This window comes from Macrotis lagotis, chromosome X (assembly GCF_037893015.1).
Source record: "Macrotis lagotis isolate mMagLag1 chromosome X, bilby.v1.9.chrom.fasta, whole genome shotgun sequence".
Classification (NCBI taxonomy): Eukaryota; Metazoa; Chordata; class Mammalia; order Peramelemorphia; family Peramelidae; genus Macrotis; species Macrotis lagotis.
The window spans coordinates 17,405,372-17,417,843 of NC_133666.1; the positions used below are offsets into that span (position 1 = coordinate 17,405,372).

The window sequence follows — 12,472 nt, forward strand, 5'->3', positions numbered from 1 at the left end:
AGGAAGACCTGAGTTCAAATCCAACCCCAGACACTTAATAATTACCTAGTTGTGTGACCTTGGGCAAGTCACTTAATCCCATTGACTTGCCAAAAGTAAAAACAAAAATAAAAACATTTGCAATAGATATGTGGAGTCATAATACAAACTTACACATCAGATCTTTCTCTGAAGGTGGAAAGCATTTTCCTTCATCAGTTGTTCATAGCTGATTTAAATGATCATATTACTCAGAACAGCTTAGTCATTTACAATTACCATTTAAATAATATTGTTAGGATTGTAAACATTGCCTTTTTGGTTTAGCTCATTTCACTCTTCATTATTTCATATATGTGTTTCCATGTTTCCCTAAAACCAACCTGCTCGATGACATGATGGTCTACCTAAAGAATCCCAAAAAGTCATCCTAAAAAAACTACTAGAAATAATTAGCAACTTTAGCATGGCTGCAGGATATAAAATAAACCCTCATACATCCTCAACATTTCTATATATGACTAGAAAGATACAGCAGAAAGATTTAGAAAAGAGAAATCCCATCCAAAGTAACCTGAGACAGGGTGGCTAGGTGGCAAAGTGGATAGCGCACCAGCCCTGGAGTCAGGAGTACCCGAGTTCAAATCCAGCCTCAGACACTAATTGACTAGCTGTGTGGCCTTGGGCAAGCCACTTAACCCCATTGCCTTGCAAAAAAAAAAAAAGCCCAACAATGTAACCTCAGACAAAATAAAATACCTGGGAGTCTACCTGCAAAGGCAGACTCAAAAAAATTTTTAAAACAATTACAAAACTCTTCTCATGCAAATAAAATCAGCTTTAAATAACCCAGAAAACATCAACTGTTCATGGATAGGTCAAACTAATATAATAAAAATGACAATTCTACCAGAACTGAACTACCTGTTTAGTGCCCTACCAATCAAAATTCCAAAACATTACTTTAATGAGTTAGAAAAAGTGGGTAGTAAATTTATGAGAAATAAAAAGTCAAGAATTTCCAGGGAATCAATGAAAAAAAGTGCAAAAGAAGGTGGCTTAGCTTTCCCAGATCTAAAATAATATTATAAAGCATCAGTCCTCAAAACTGTCTGGTATTGGCTAAGAAAAAGAGTGGTGGACCAGTGGAGTAGACTAGGTGCAATAGCAGGAAACAATTATAGTAATCTGCTGTTTGATAAACCCAAAGAGTCCAGCTATTGGGATAAAAACTCTCTCTTTGATAAAAACTGCTGGGAAAATCGGAAGTGAGTATGGAAGAGACCATCACCTCACCTCCTATACCAAGATAAGATCCAAATATCCATTTGGATTTAGACATTAAAAACAATATAAGCAAGCTAGGAGATCAAGAAGCAGTTTACCTGTCAGATCTATGGAATGGGAAACAGTTTATAACCAAGGAAGAGATACAGAACATCATTCAAAACAAACTAGATAATTTTGACTACATTAAATTAAAAAAACTTTTGCACAGAAAAAATCATTGCTCATTCAAAAGAGATGTAGTAAATTGGGAAACAATTTTTGCAACTAGTATTTCTGACAAAGGACTCATTTCTAAAATATACAGAGAACTGAGTCACATTTTCAAAAAAACAAGCCATTCTCCATTTGATAAATGGTCAAAGGATATGCAAAGGCAATTTATAGCTGAGGAAATCAAAGTGATCCACAGTCATATGAAAAATTGCTCTAAATCATTACTGATTAGAGAAATGCAAAATAAAGCATCTCTGAGGTACCACCTCATACATCTCAGACTGGCCAATATGACCAGAAAGGACAATGATCATTGTTGGAAGGGATGCAGGAAATCTGGACACTAATTCATTGCTGGTGGAGCTGTGAAGTCATCCAACCTTTGTGGAGAGCAATTTGGAACTACGTCCAAAAGGCAACAACAATGAGCATACCCTTTGATCCAGCAATACCACTACTGGGTCTATACCCTGAAGAGATGATGAAAAAGTGTAAAAACATCACTTGTACAAAAATATTCATAGCAGCCCTGTTTGTGGTGGCAAAGAATTGGATATCAAGTAAATGTCCTTCATTTGGGGAATGGCTTAGCAAACTGTGGTATATGTATGTGATGGAACACTATTGTTCTATTAGAAACCAGGAGGGATGGGAATTCAGGGAAGCCTGGAGGGATTTGCATGAACTGATGCTGAGTGAGATGAGCAGAACCAGAAAAACACTGTACACCCTAACAGCAACATGGGGGCGAGGATCAACCTTGATGGAATTACTCATTCCATCAGTGCAACAATCAGGGACAATTTGGGGCTGTCTGCAATGGAGAATACCATCTGTGTCCAGAGAAAGAATTGTGGAGTTTGAACAAAGACCAAAAGACTATTACCTTCAAATTAGAAAAAAAAAAGCGTCATATTATTATGTAATTTTACTATCTCATACTTTATTTTTCTCCCTGAAGGATATGATTCCTCTGCCATCACATTCAACTGAGATCAATGTATAACATGGAACCAATGTAAACACTAACAGAATGCCTTCTGTTGGGGGGGGGGGGAGGAAAGCAAGAATGGGGGGAACATTGTAAAACTCAGAATAAAATCTTTCTTTAAAAAAAACCCCGGGGCAGCTAGGTGGCACAGTGAATAGAGCACTGGCCCTGGAATCAGGAGTACCTGAGTTCAAATTTGGGCTCAGACACTTAATGATTACCTAGCTGTGTGGCCTTGGGCAAGTCACTTAACCCCATTGCCTTGCAAAAATAAAAAAAAAAAAACAACTAAAAAAAACCCCAACCTGTTCATGGTAGTAATTCCATCACAATCATGTACAACTATTTGTTCAGCCATTCCCCAAGTGATGGGCATACTCTCAATTTCTAATTCTTTGCTAACACAAAGAAAGCTGCTATAAATATTTTAGAATATAGAGGTTCTTTTCCTTTTTTCCCTGATTACCTTGAGAAATAGACCTAATAGTGGTGATGATGTTTGTCCTTCCTTCTCACAGAAGACTATGATATCAGAGGAGATGATAGCATGACAAGCACATGAATTGGATTTGGGGGGGGCAGGGAGGAGCTATGCTAAGTCACCAGCCTCACTTTCTCTTCCAGAGTCATCTGGGTCCAGTGGTCAGATATGAATCAGGATGACTGCAGATGACCCTGGATGTGAAACAATCAGGTTTAAGTGACTGGTCCAAGGTCACACAGCTAATAAGTGTCAAGTGTCTGAGGACAAATTTGAACTCCTGCCTCCAAGGTCAGTGGTCTATCCACTATGCCACTTAGCTACCCTAATAATGTTATTGCTGGGTCAAAGTCTTATAGTCTTATAACTCATTGTTCATAATTCCAAGTTGCTCTCCAAATAGTTGGATCAGTTCAAAATCTATCAACTGTATATTGATATCTCATTTTCCCCCACATCTCCTCCAGCATTTTACCCTTCTCTTATTTAGTTAATCTGATAGGTGTGAGAAATTATCTCAAAGTTGTTTTAATTTGCATTTCTCTAAGCAATAATGATTTAAAACATTTTTATGTGACTATATATAGCTTTGATTTCTTCATTGAAAAGTTGCCTATTCATACCCTTTGACTATCAACTGGGGAATGATTCATATTTTTATAAATTTTACTGTTCTTTATATATTTGAGATATGAGACTTCTATCTGAGAAACTGCCTATAAACAATTTTCCCGAATTTTTGCTCCCCTTCTGTTTTTGTCTATATTGGTTCTATTTGTACAAACCTTTTTTAATTGAATGTAATCAAAATTATCTATTTTATATCCCACAATGCTCTCTATCTCTTATTGATTCATAAATTCTCCTATCCAATAATCTGATAAGCAATATGTTCCATGTCATTCTAACTTACTTATAGTTCCCTTTTATGTCTAGGCAATGTATCCATTTTGACCCTATCTTTTGGTAAAAGGTGTAAAATATTGGTCTAATCTCTAAACATAGTTTCTGTCAGACTATTTTTCAGTTTCCCAGAAATTTTTGCCAAATAGTAAGTTCTGATCCCCCAAACTAAGATTCTATTTATCAGACATGAGGTTACTATAGTCACTTACTATTGTGTAGCACTATTCTATTACTTTGCCAGCAATAGTTTTGCCAGTTACCATCTTATAGTATAGTTGGAGATCGGGTACTGCTTCCTTTACATTTTTCCCCATAAATTCCTTTGAGATTTTTGATTCTAGTTCAAAACAAATAATCTTTTGGTCATTTAATTTAGATGTCACCAAATAAGTAAGTTAGTTTAGGTAGAATTTTCATTTTATTGTATTGACTTGCCCACCTATAAACAATATTTCTCCAATTATTTCAATCCAATTTTATTGGTATTTAAAATGCTTTATAATTATCTTTATATAGCTCTTGAGTTTGTCTTGGCAAGTGTACTCCCAGGTATTTGATATGGTGATTGTGTGTTATGGTTATTTTCTATTCTATGATTATTTTAAATTAGTTTTTACTATGTCTTCTTTAATGGCTTTGTTGGTGATATACAGAAATGCTGATTATTTGTGTGCCTTTATTTTATATACTACTAATTTGTATAATATACTACTAATTAACTTATTTATTTATTAATTTATATTTATATTTATTTTATTTATATATTATATATTTATATATTATATATTTATATTTATATTTATTTATTTATGTACTACCAATTAAAATTATTGTTTCAATTAATTTTTAGTTGATTCTCTGGGATTTATAAGTATGCTATCATATCTATTTCCTCATTGTCCATTCTGATTCCTTCACTTTCTTTTTCTTCTCTTAATGTTATTGCTAGCAATTTTGGGAGGGCTTTTGCAAGGCAATGGGGTTAAGTGACTTGCCCAAGACCACACAACTACTATTAAGTCTTGGACGTAGGTTTTTGAACTCAAATCCTCCTCACTCCAGGCCAAGTGTGCTTCCTCTGCACTACCTAGTTGTCTCTGTTGCTAACATTTCTAGCACAACATTGGAACATAAGCATCCTTGCCACACTTCTGATTTTCTAGCTTCTAGCTAAATTTCATTACAGATAATACTGACTGATGGTTTTACAAAGATAATTCTTACCATTTTAAGGAAAAATTGATTTTAATCTATGCTATCAACATTCACTTTTTTTTGCAAGACAATGGGGTTAAGTGACTTGTCCAAGGTCACACAGCTAGGTAATTATTAAGTGCCTGACAGCAGATTTGAACTCAGGTCCTCCTGACTCCAGGGCCGGTGCTCTATCCATTGCGCCACCTAGCTGCCCCTAAATCTATGTTTTCAATAGGGTTGAATTTTATCAAAAGCTTTTTCTGCATCTATATGATTTTTGTGTGTTTTGTTATTGATATAACCAACTATATTAATAGTTTCCCTTATATTGAACCAGTTCTATATTCCTGGTATAAATCCCACTTGGTTGACATATGTAATCTTTGTGCTATATTGCTGTATTTTCGTAGCTAGCATTTATTTAGGATTTTTGCATCAATACTCATTAGTGGAATTGGTTTATAATTTTCTGTTTTTGCTCTTCCTGCGATAGCTATCAAAACCATATTTATTTCATAAAAGGAGTTTGGTAGAACTCCTATGCCTATTATTCCAAATTTATTTAATATTGAAATAGTTGCTCTATAAATGCTTGATAGAATTCACTTGTAAAACCACCTGATCCTGATGCTTTTTTCTTAGGAAACTCATTTATAGCTCCCTTTTTCTAAAATAGGTTTATTTGGATGTTCTATTTCATCTTTTGTTAACCTGGGCAATTTGTATTTTTATAAGTATTCTTCCCTTCCATTTAGATTGCTAAATTTATTGGCATATAATTAAACAAAATAGTTCCTGATAATTGCTTAAGTTTCATTTTCATTAGTGGTATATTTGCCCATTCATTCATTTATTTACTTATTTATTTTTAGGTTTTTGCAAGGCCAATGGGGTTAAGTGGCTTGCCCAAGGCCACACAGCTAGGTATTTATTAAGTGTCTGAGACCGGATTTGAACCCAGGTCCTCCTGACTCCAGGGCCGGTGCTTTATCCACTGCGCCACCTAGCCACCCCTGTCCTTTAATTTTTAATGAGTGATTTGGTTTTCTCTATTTTTAAAAATCATATTAACCAGGGGGCAGCTAGGTGGCGCAGTGGATAGAGCACCAGCCCAGGAGTCAGGAGGACCTGAGTTCAAATCCGGTCTCAGACACTTAATAAATACCTAGCTGTGTGGCCTTGGGCAAGCCACTTAACCCTATTGCCTTGAGAAAAAAAATGTTAACCAAGTTGCTTTTTTTTTTTTTATGTTCATACGATCAGCTCAGTTTCATCTGGGTGCATTTTCTAGATTTGTTTGGAGGAGTCTCAGTGGGGAAGAGGTCAGGGAGCTTGTACTTCTTCCTTGTACTCTGACATCTTGATTCTGTCTCTAATTTATGTTGTGACTTTTTTAAAATATTTAAGCCATTTGGTACTTATTCTGGTTTTTTTTATGAAATGTTGGCCTAAATCTAACCTCTCCTACATTACTTTCTTGTCTCTCTGGCAGTTTGCTTGTTTGGGTTTTTTTTTTTTTGGCCTTGGGGTCAAATACTGAGTTCTTAACCTAGGATACCCTAGTAGCATCAAGTCAAGATGTATTTGTGTGTATTTGTGTATGTTTGTGTGTGTGTGTTTCACATAGTATATGCCTGCCAAAGGGCAATTAAATGGTGCAATGAATAGAGCATCAGTCCTGATGTCAGGAGGCAGAAAGACATGAGTTCAAATCTGACCTCAGACACTCATTAGCTGTGACTTTGGGCAAGTCACTTAACCCTGACTGCTTCTCATCTGTCACCATCTCAAGATCCCTATTTGGCCACTGGACCCAGATGATTCTGAAGGAGAGTGAGCCTGGTGACTTAGCACAGCCTCCTCTCCCTCTCATTCAATTCATGCACTTAGCATGGCATCACTTCCCTGATGCTGTGGTCTTCTTCAAGAATGAACATAGCCAGGCAATGGTAGTCCTTGACCTCAGGGACTCACAATATCATGGAGGGGAGAAGACAAGATGAGAACTGTTTTGTATGAACTAGCAGTAGAGAAGTTAAATAGGTAACGATCTCAGGGCTCAGGCACTAGTGTTAAGGATAGAAAAAGACATCTTACAGGTGAGATTTTAGTTGAGACTTAAAAGAATTCAGGAGTCAGAGATGAGGAGAAAAAGTATTTCAGGTCTGGGGGACCATCAGTCCAGCATGCCTAGAGTTCAGAGATTTTTGTACAGGCTACAGGAAGAAGGCCAGAGTCCCTGAATCACTTGAGTCACTGGAGAAATGTATTAGGACTGGGAAAGTAGGAAGAGACCAGATGGTGAAGGACTTCCAATAGCCAGAGGATTTTTATATTTGATCCCAGAGATGATAGGAAGCCAGTCGAATTTACTGAAAAGGGAATGGGGAAAGTAACATGGATGGGGTCCCAAATGAAAAAAAATGACAGAATAACAAAAATCATTTTGGTAGCTAAGCGGAAGATGGAGTGGGGAGAAACTTGAGGCCAGACTAAGCCTCAAGGTGATTGTGTATTACAGACCCAAGGTGACTGGGCCTCGACTGGGGGGATTGGAGTAAGAAAAGGGGGGCATATTTGAAGATTGCAAAGGTAGAACACTTTGGGCAGGACTTGAGCATGAGTGTGGGGGGGGACAGTGAGGAGTTGAAAAGGACACTGGATAGGAGGATGGTGGTGCCCTGTTAAGTGAGGAATTAGGGTAAGGGGGAGGGTAGATGGAATGGAATTAAATTTCTATGGGACATCCGGTTAATATGTACTTCATCTGTCACCTTTTTTAATTAGTACAAATTTTTAAAATTAGTGTTCTGTAGTAATGTTCTTGCTGAGCTCCCTTCCTCCCCACTTTATTACTCCCCATTTGTTTTTCCAGATAAATTTCCCCCATTCAGTTTCATAAAATGGTAGCTTGTTATAATACCAAAGAAATGTAATTATATTGGCTCACCCTCCCCATGAACCCTGATATTTCTTAAAGCCTTTACCCCTAGGAATCCACCTACTAAGATAGAGGAACCAAATGAGAAAACTATTAAGCTTATTTATTCATTTTGCATTTATATTGATGCTGAGTTTTGCTTCCAGTATAGGTAACTTGTGTTGAATCTTAGTATTCTACTTTATAAATGACTGTGTTACGTTAAAGTATTCCTGTTTTGTTGGGTTCAAAAGAAATGGGTGATTTTAGCAAAATCTTTTTGAAGACATGGTTCCTGATCATGGCTTTTATTTGTTAGCCAAGGCGTGCAATAGTAAATATTCTGATAGTTAATTCCTAACCTCCCCTTGCTTCCTCCCCTTTTCCCCAGGACGCAAGGCAGTCACAAATAACAAACCCTTTTTTTTGTAGAAGCCCTTTATTAGCAGAATTGCATCTTCAGAAAATTATGAAGCCATTCACCTGGACCAGGTCTAGTTCCTAACAAAAAGGTTGGGCTTTCCCAAACACACAAATAACCGACAACTTTTAAGAAAGTTGCCAACACTTAATTTACCACCTCCCAACAAGGAACGAAGACGGCTTATTGTGTGAAATAAGCAGGGGGTCAAACAGGCTACTTCTCTGACTGTGAGTTAGAGAAATGAACACAGTCAGCTGCGCGTAATCTGGCTGAGACAGCTCCGGATTAGCAGCACTGGAGGCTTCCGCTGAAGGCTTGCAAATCTTAGATCCCCACAACAACCCTGTGAGGTAGGTGCTCTCTTCTAACTCCTTAGAACACAAAACAAAACACAGAGAGGTTATTGTGAAGGCTTGTTTGAGGCAGGGCTGGAGCTTGGTTTTTCTTGACAGGAATAACTTGTTGCGGGATGATCTCTGCCTCTTAAGCATAACCTCAAACAGACAAATGCCACACAGAGATGGAGAGAACAGGAATTTAAACTATATCACAATACACAGTTTACCGAACGAATGGATGCAAGAGATGAAGACATTCAAGGGCAAGACAAGTCGAATACTTTGCTGGGGGTTTTCTTTGACGTCTGCACTTTGGCAGACAGGTTTCCAAAATGAGAGGGGCAGCAGTAGTAGTTACTTCTTATTGGGGGCAATGAGGCGATGTAAGTGATGGATGGATGGATGGATGGATGAATGAATGGGTGGGTGGATGGATGGATGCAATGGCAGGGAGGGGGAGGTGGTCTTGGTGTAGAATGTCTTTCATTTCCCTGGCCATCCTTTATAACCCGAGCTTGGTCCTTCTCCAGTGTCTCCTCTTTGAGTTGTACCTGCATGGGGGGAAGGGGGAAGACACCAAAAGATCCAGTTACTCGTGAAGACAGTAAATAGCCCTTGAACTGTCTTTCACCTTTTCCTCATTTCCTTTGGATCCTAACTGCAAAACTAACCGGGCATGAATCAGTTAAACAACCCCCCCCCCCAAGGGCAAGCTGATCGGATGAAAACCTTGAGAATGGCCGGCGCGGCCCGTCCAGGAGGGGCAGCTGGTCTTACCTGATCTTATTGCCAGTTTTCATCCGAATCCACTGGGGAATGGGACGATTCTGCTTCTGTTTCTTGGCCAGGAACCTCTTGATTCGGAATGTTTTATGAGAGGACTAACAAGGAAAAGCAGCGTTTAGCAGGGTTTGGAGCCCGGCAGAGGCGAGGGAGAGAAAAGCCCCGCCCACGTGATCCCCTTCCCCGCGCATGCGGCAACCCCTGCAGAATTGGGGGCGGGACAAGATGGCCGCAGACTCCATGACGTCACGACTGTCAAGCCATTTGCTCCGCCCCCCTTTTCTCCTCTCGGCCAAGCCATTTTCACAATCGAATCCATTAAAAGCCTGGAAAAGGGCCTCGGCTAAGTAGTTTGCGGCTCAAAATGACACGTCCGCCTAGAGATGGCCCTTTAGTTAGCTGCGAAGACCCTGATTTTACCGAAGGGAAAGCCGGCTTGGCCAAGATCGCACACACAAAAGGGGCCTGGGGCCGGGCCACGCCGCGTAGCAGCCCTTTTCATGGCCGGCGACAAAGAGGCCTTTTGGGGGCTGCCTGCCCAAGTCCCAGCCTGCTTTGCAGCTTCCAATTTCCGTTCTGCTGAGGCTCACCACCCCAGAGTCCCAGCAATGTCGCCCAAGGGACCGGGGAGGGGCCTCTGTTCCCAACCCGATTCTCCCCCCTTTGGGGAGTGGAGGAGGGGTGCAAGTCCGGTGGCTCCAGGCTGGGGCCCCGGGGATCCTCCTCTCGGCTCTGCCAGGTGGAACCTGGAGAACCCTCCCTCGCGGACCGGGACCTCAGGTTCGAGGCTAGGGGGCTGGGGGGTGGGGGTGGGGGCGAAGGGAGCCTACAGTTCCCAGCTCCTTTAAGTGATCGCCTCCCCTTTGCTTCCTTTCTAGAAGCTTCCCCGAATGCCCTTCACCCCTGCTGCGCTGCGCCCGGGGCAGCGGCCGCTCGGGCTGGGGGGGGCATGGCGGCGGATTCTCTTACCATGATGATGAGATGACAGCCGAGCTTCCACCACGATGGCTGGACGGGCGAAAAAGGGAGAAAGACTAGCGGAAGCTCGCTATTAGAGGATCTGCAGAGGGCGGAGCTTGCAGGGGCTGCGCCTGCGCATCCTGGCCAGGCTGCGCCCTCTGCAGGTTCCCAGGGGGCACGGCGGCGCAGAGAGAGGCCTCCGGGCCGGTCTCCGCCCACGGACGCCGAGGCCCCGCCTCCCATCCTGCGGCTTGGGGGAGGTGACGTCATTCTGCTCTTGTTCGGCTTCGAGTCTCTTTGCTGCAATGCAGAGTTTGACCAGCCCCCCCCCCCGCGGCCCCCCCCCCGCGGCCCCCCCGCAGCCCCCCCCCGCGGCCCCCCCCCGCAGCCCCCCCCCGCGGCCCCCCCGCCATTGTTTCCTTTCTTTTCCCCCTCCCCCTCCCCAGACCTGCCGTTATAAGAGTGTTTTGAAACCAGAAGGAGAAAACAAGAAAAGCGATCAATACTTCATTCGGAACGGGCTATTCTGTGCGAGGCACCACCCCCACGGCGGGCAGCGCCCGGGCCAGGCCAAGGCGGGCCCTGCCTCGCTTTCCTGTGCAGGCAAACTGCTCTGCTTATGGTGAGACAAAATGCATTCTGCACTCTTCCCATGCATATTGCTGGAAATAAAAAAAAAAAAGAGTACTTTTTCCTTTCTCAAGAACATATACCAACGTCTTAAAATGTCATGGCTTTGGAAATCATGTTTCCGGAATATTTCCATAAGAACATAGTTATTCATCAACTATCCCCTCAGATCTCTTAATAAATGTCTCCTAGGGGAGGCCTTTCATGTAGTTGTTAGAATACCGAATTGGGCTTCAAGACCAAATCCTGTCTCAGGTGCTTCCTGTGTGACCCTGGACAGTCAGTTGCTCTCTCTGGGTCTCACTCCCCCAACAGAGTAGCAGCAAATGCAAGCACATAAAAATGAATAATGTTGCTGTTATTGATTAGGATCTTGTACAGAATCAAAGCCGATCCTTTGGGATTGCACCACTGGCTCCAAATAACCAATATCTATTTAACGGTTTAGGAGCTGAGGAATTTACCCATACCCTAAAGTGGCATCTGCTACTTTAAAACTAAACTGCCTGGGAAGTAGTACAGTGGAAAGAACCCCAGCTCCGGGTTCAGGAAATCTGAGTTCAGACGGGATCTCTGATGCTTCTTCCAGCTCTACTCTTAGGATCTCTGTGTGACCTGGGACAAATTACTTCTCCCGGAATCTGTTTCCTCAACTGTTTAAGCAAGTGTGAGAGTGGGGGGAACGAGCTGGCCTGAGGCCTCTTCCAATTCTACATTCATTTGGATTAAGGTTGGTTCTGCAAAAGTGTAGAGCAGATACACCATCTTCTCTTGTTTGCAGATATTGGGGCACTGGAGACTTTTCCCCCTTGACTGCACATTTTCCAAAACATCTGGTTTTTTTCTTTTTTCTTTCAGTTTGGAGAAGGTGGAAAGAGGTTGGAATAAGGTTGAAGCCTTTGTAAAAACCACACAATGAAAGTCAGCCAGAAAAACATACAAATAGTTTTGAAAGTTGTATTGTCAACTGAAAAGGAAAAGAAAATATGAAAGGATTTGCAGTTTCACATACAATCTTTTTTCTGTTCCACTTTTAATGTGTAGATACTTCTATTTGGAGGTTGAATTCAGAATTTTAAAGGATTAAAAAAAAGAGTTGAGGGTCATCAATGTTGCTGGTTCGAAAGTATTGAATCCCATTGAAATGGAGTTTCTGCACTTTTAAGAGCAGAGTGTGCTCTTAGCTACAAATTCTCCATTCTGGAAGTTTCCATGTCTCTTTATGACTGAGCTAGTGCATGACAGACTGGCACAACATTGAAAGCTAAGTAGGGTGCAATGGAAAGTGTATGAAGTCAGAAGACCTAGGTTCTAGTCCTAGATTTGAAAGTCTGTGACCCAAGTCCTGATTGCTTCCTCT

General features: G+C 41.3%; 1 protein-coding gene across 1 annotated transcript; it reads right to left on the minus strand.

The window, feature by feature from the left end:
* Positions 1 to 8,387: 8,387 nt before the first annotated feature.
* Positions 8,388 to 10,622, minus strand: RPL39 (ribosomal protein L39). Its single transcript, XM_074201916.1, has 3 exons — positions 10,492 to 10,622; positions 9,517 to 9,620; positions 8,388 to 9,290 (listed from the first exon to the last, which is right to left on the minus strand). Exons 1-3 carry the CDS (start codon positions 10,492 to 10,494, stop codon positions 9,242 to 9,244), a joined length of 156 nt encoding a protein of 51 aa, XP_074058017.1. The 5' UTR covers positions 10,495 to 10,622; the 3' UTR covers positions 8,388 to 9,241.
* Positions 10,623 to 12,472: the final 1,850 nt, after the last annotated feature.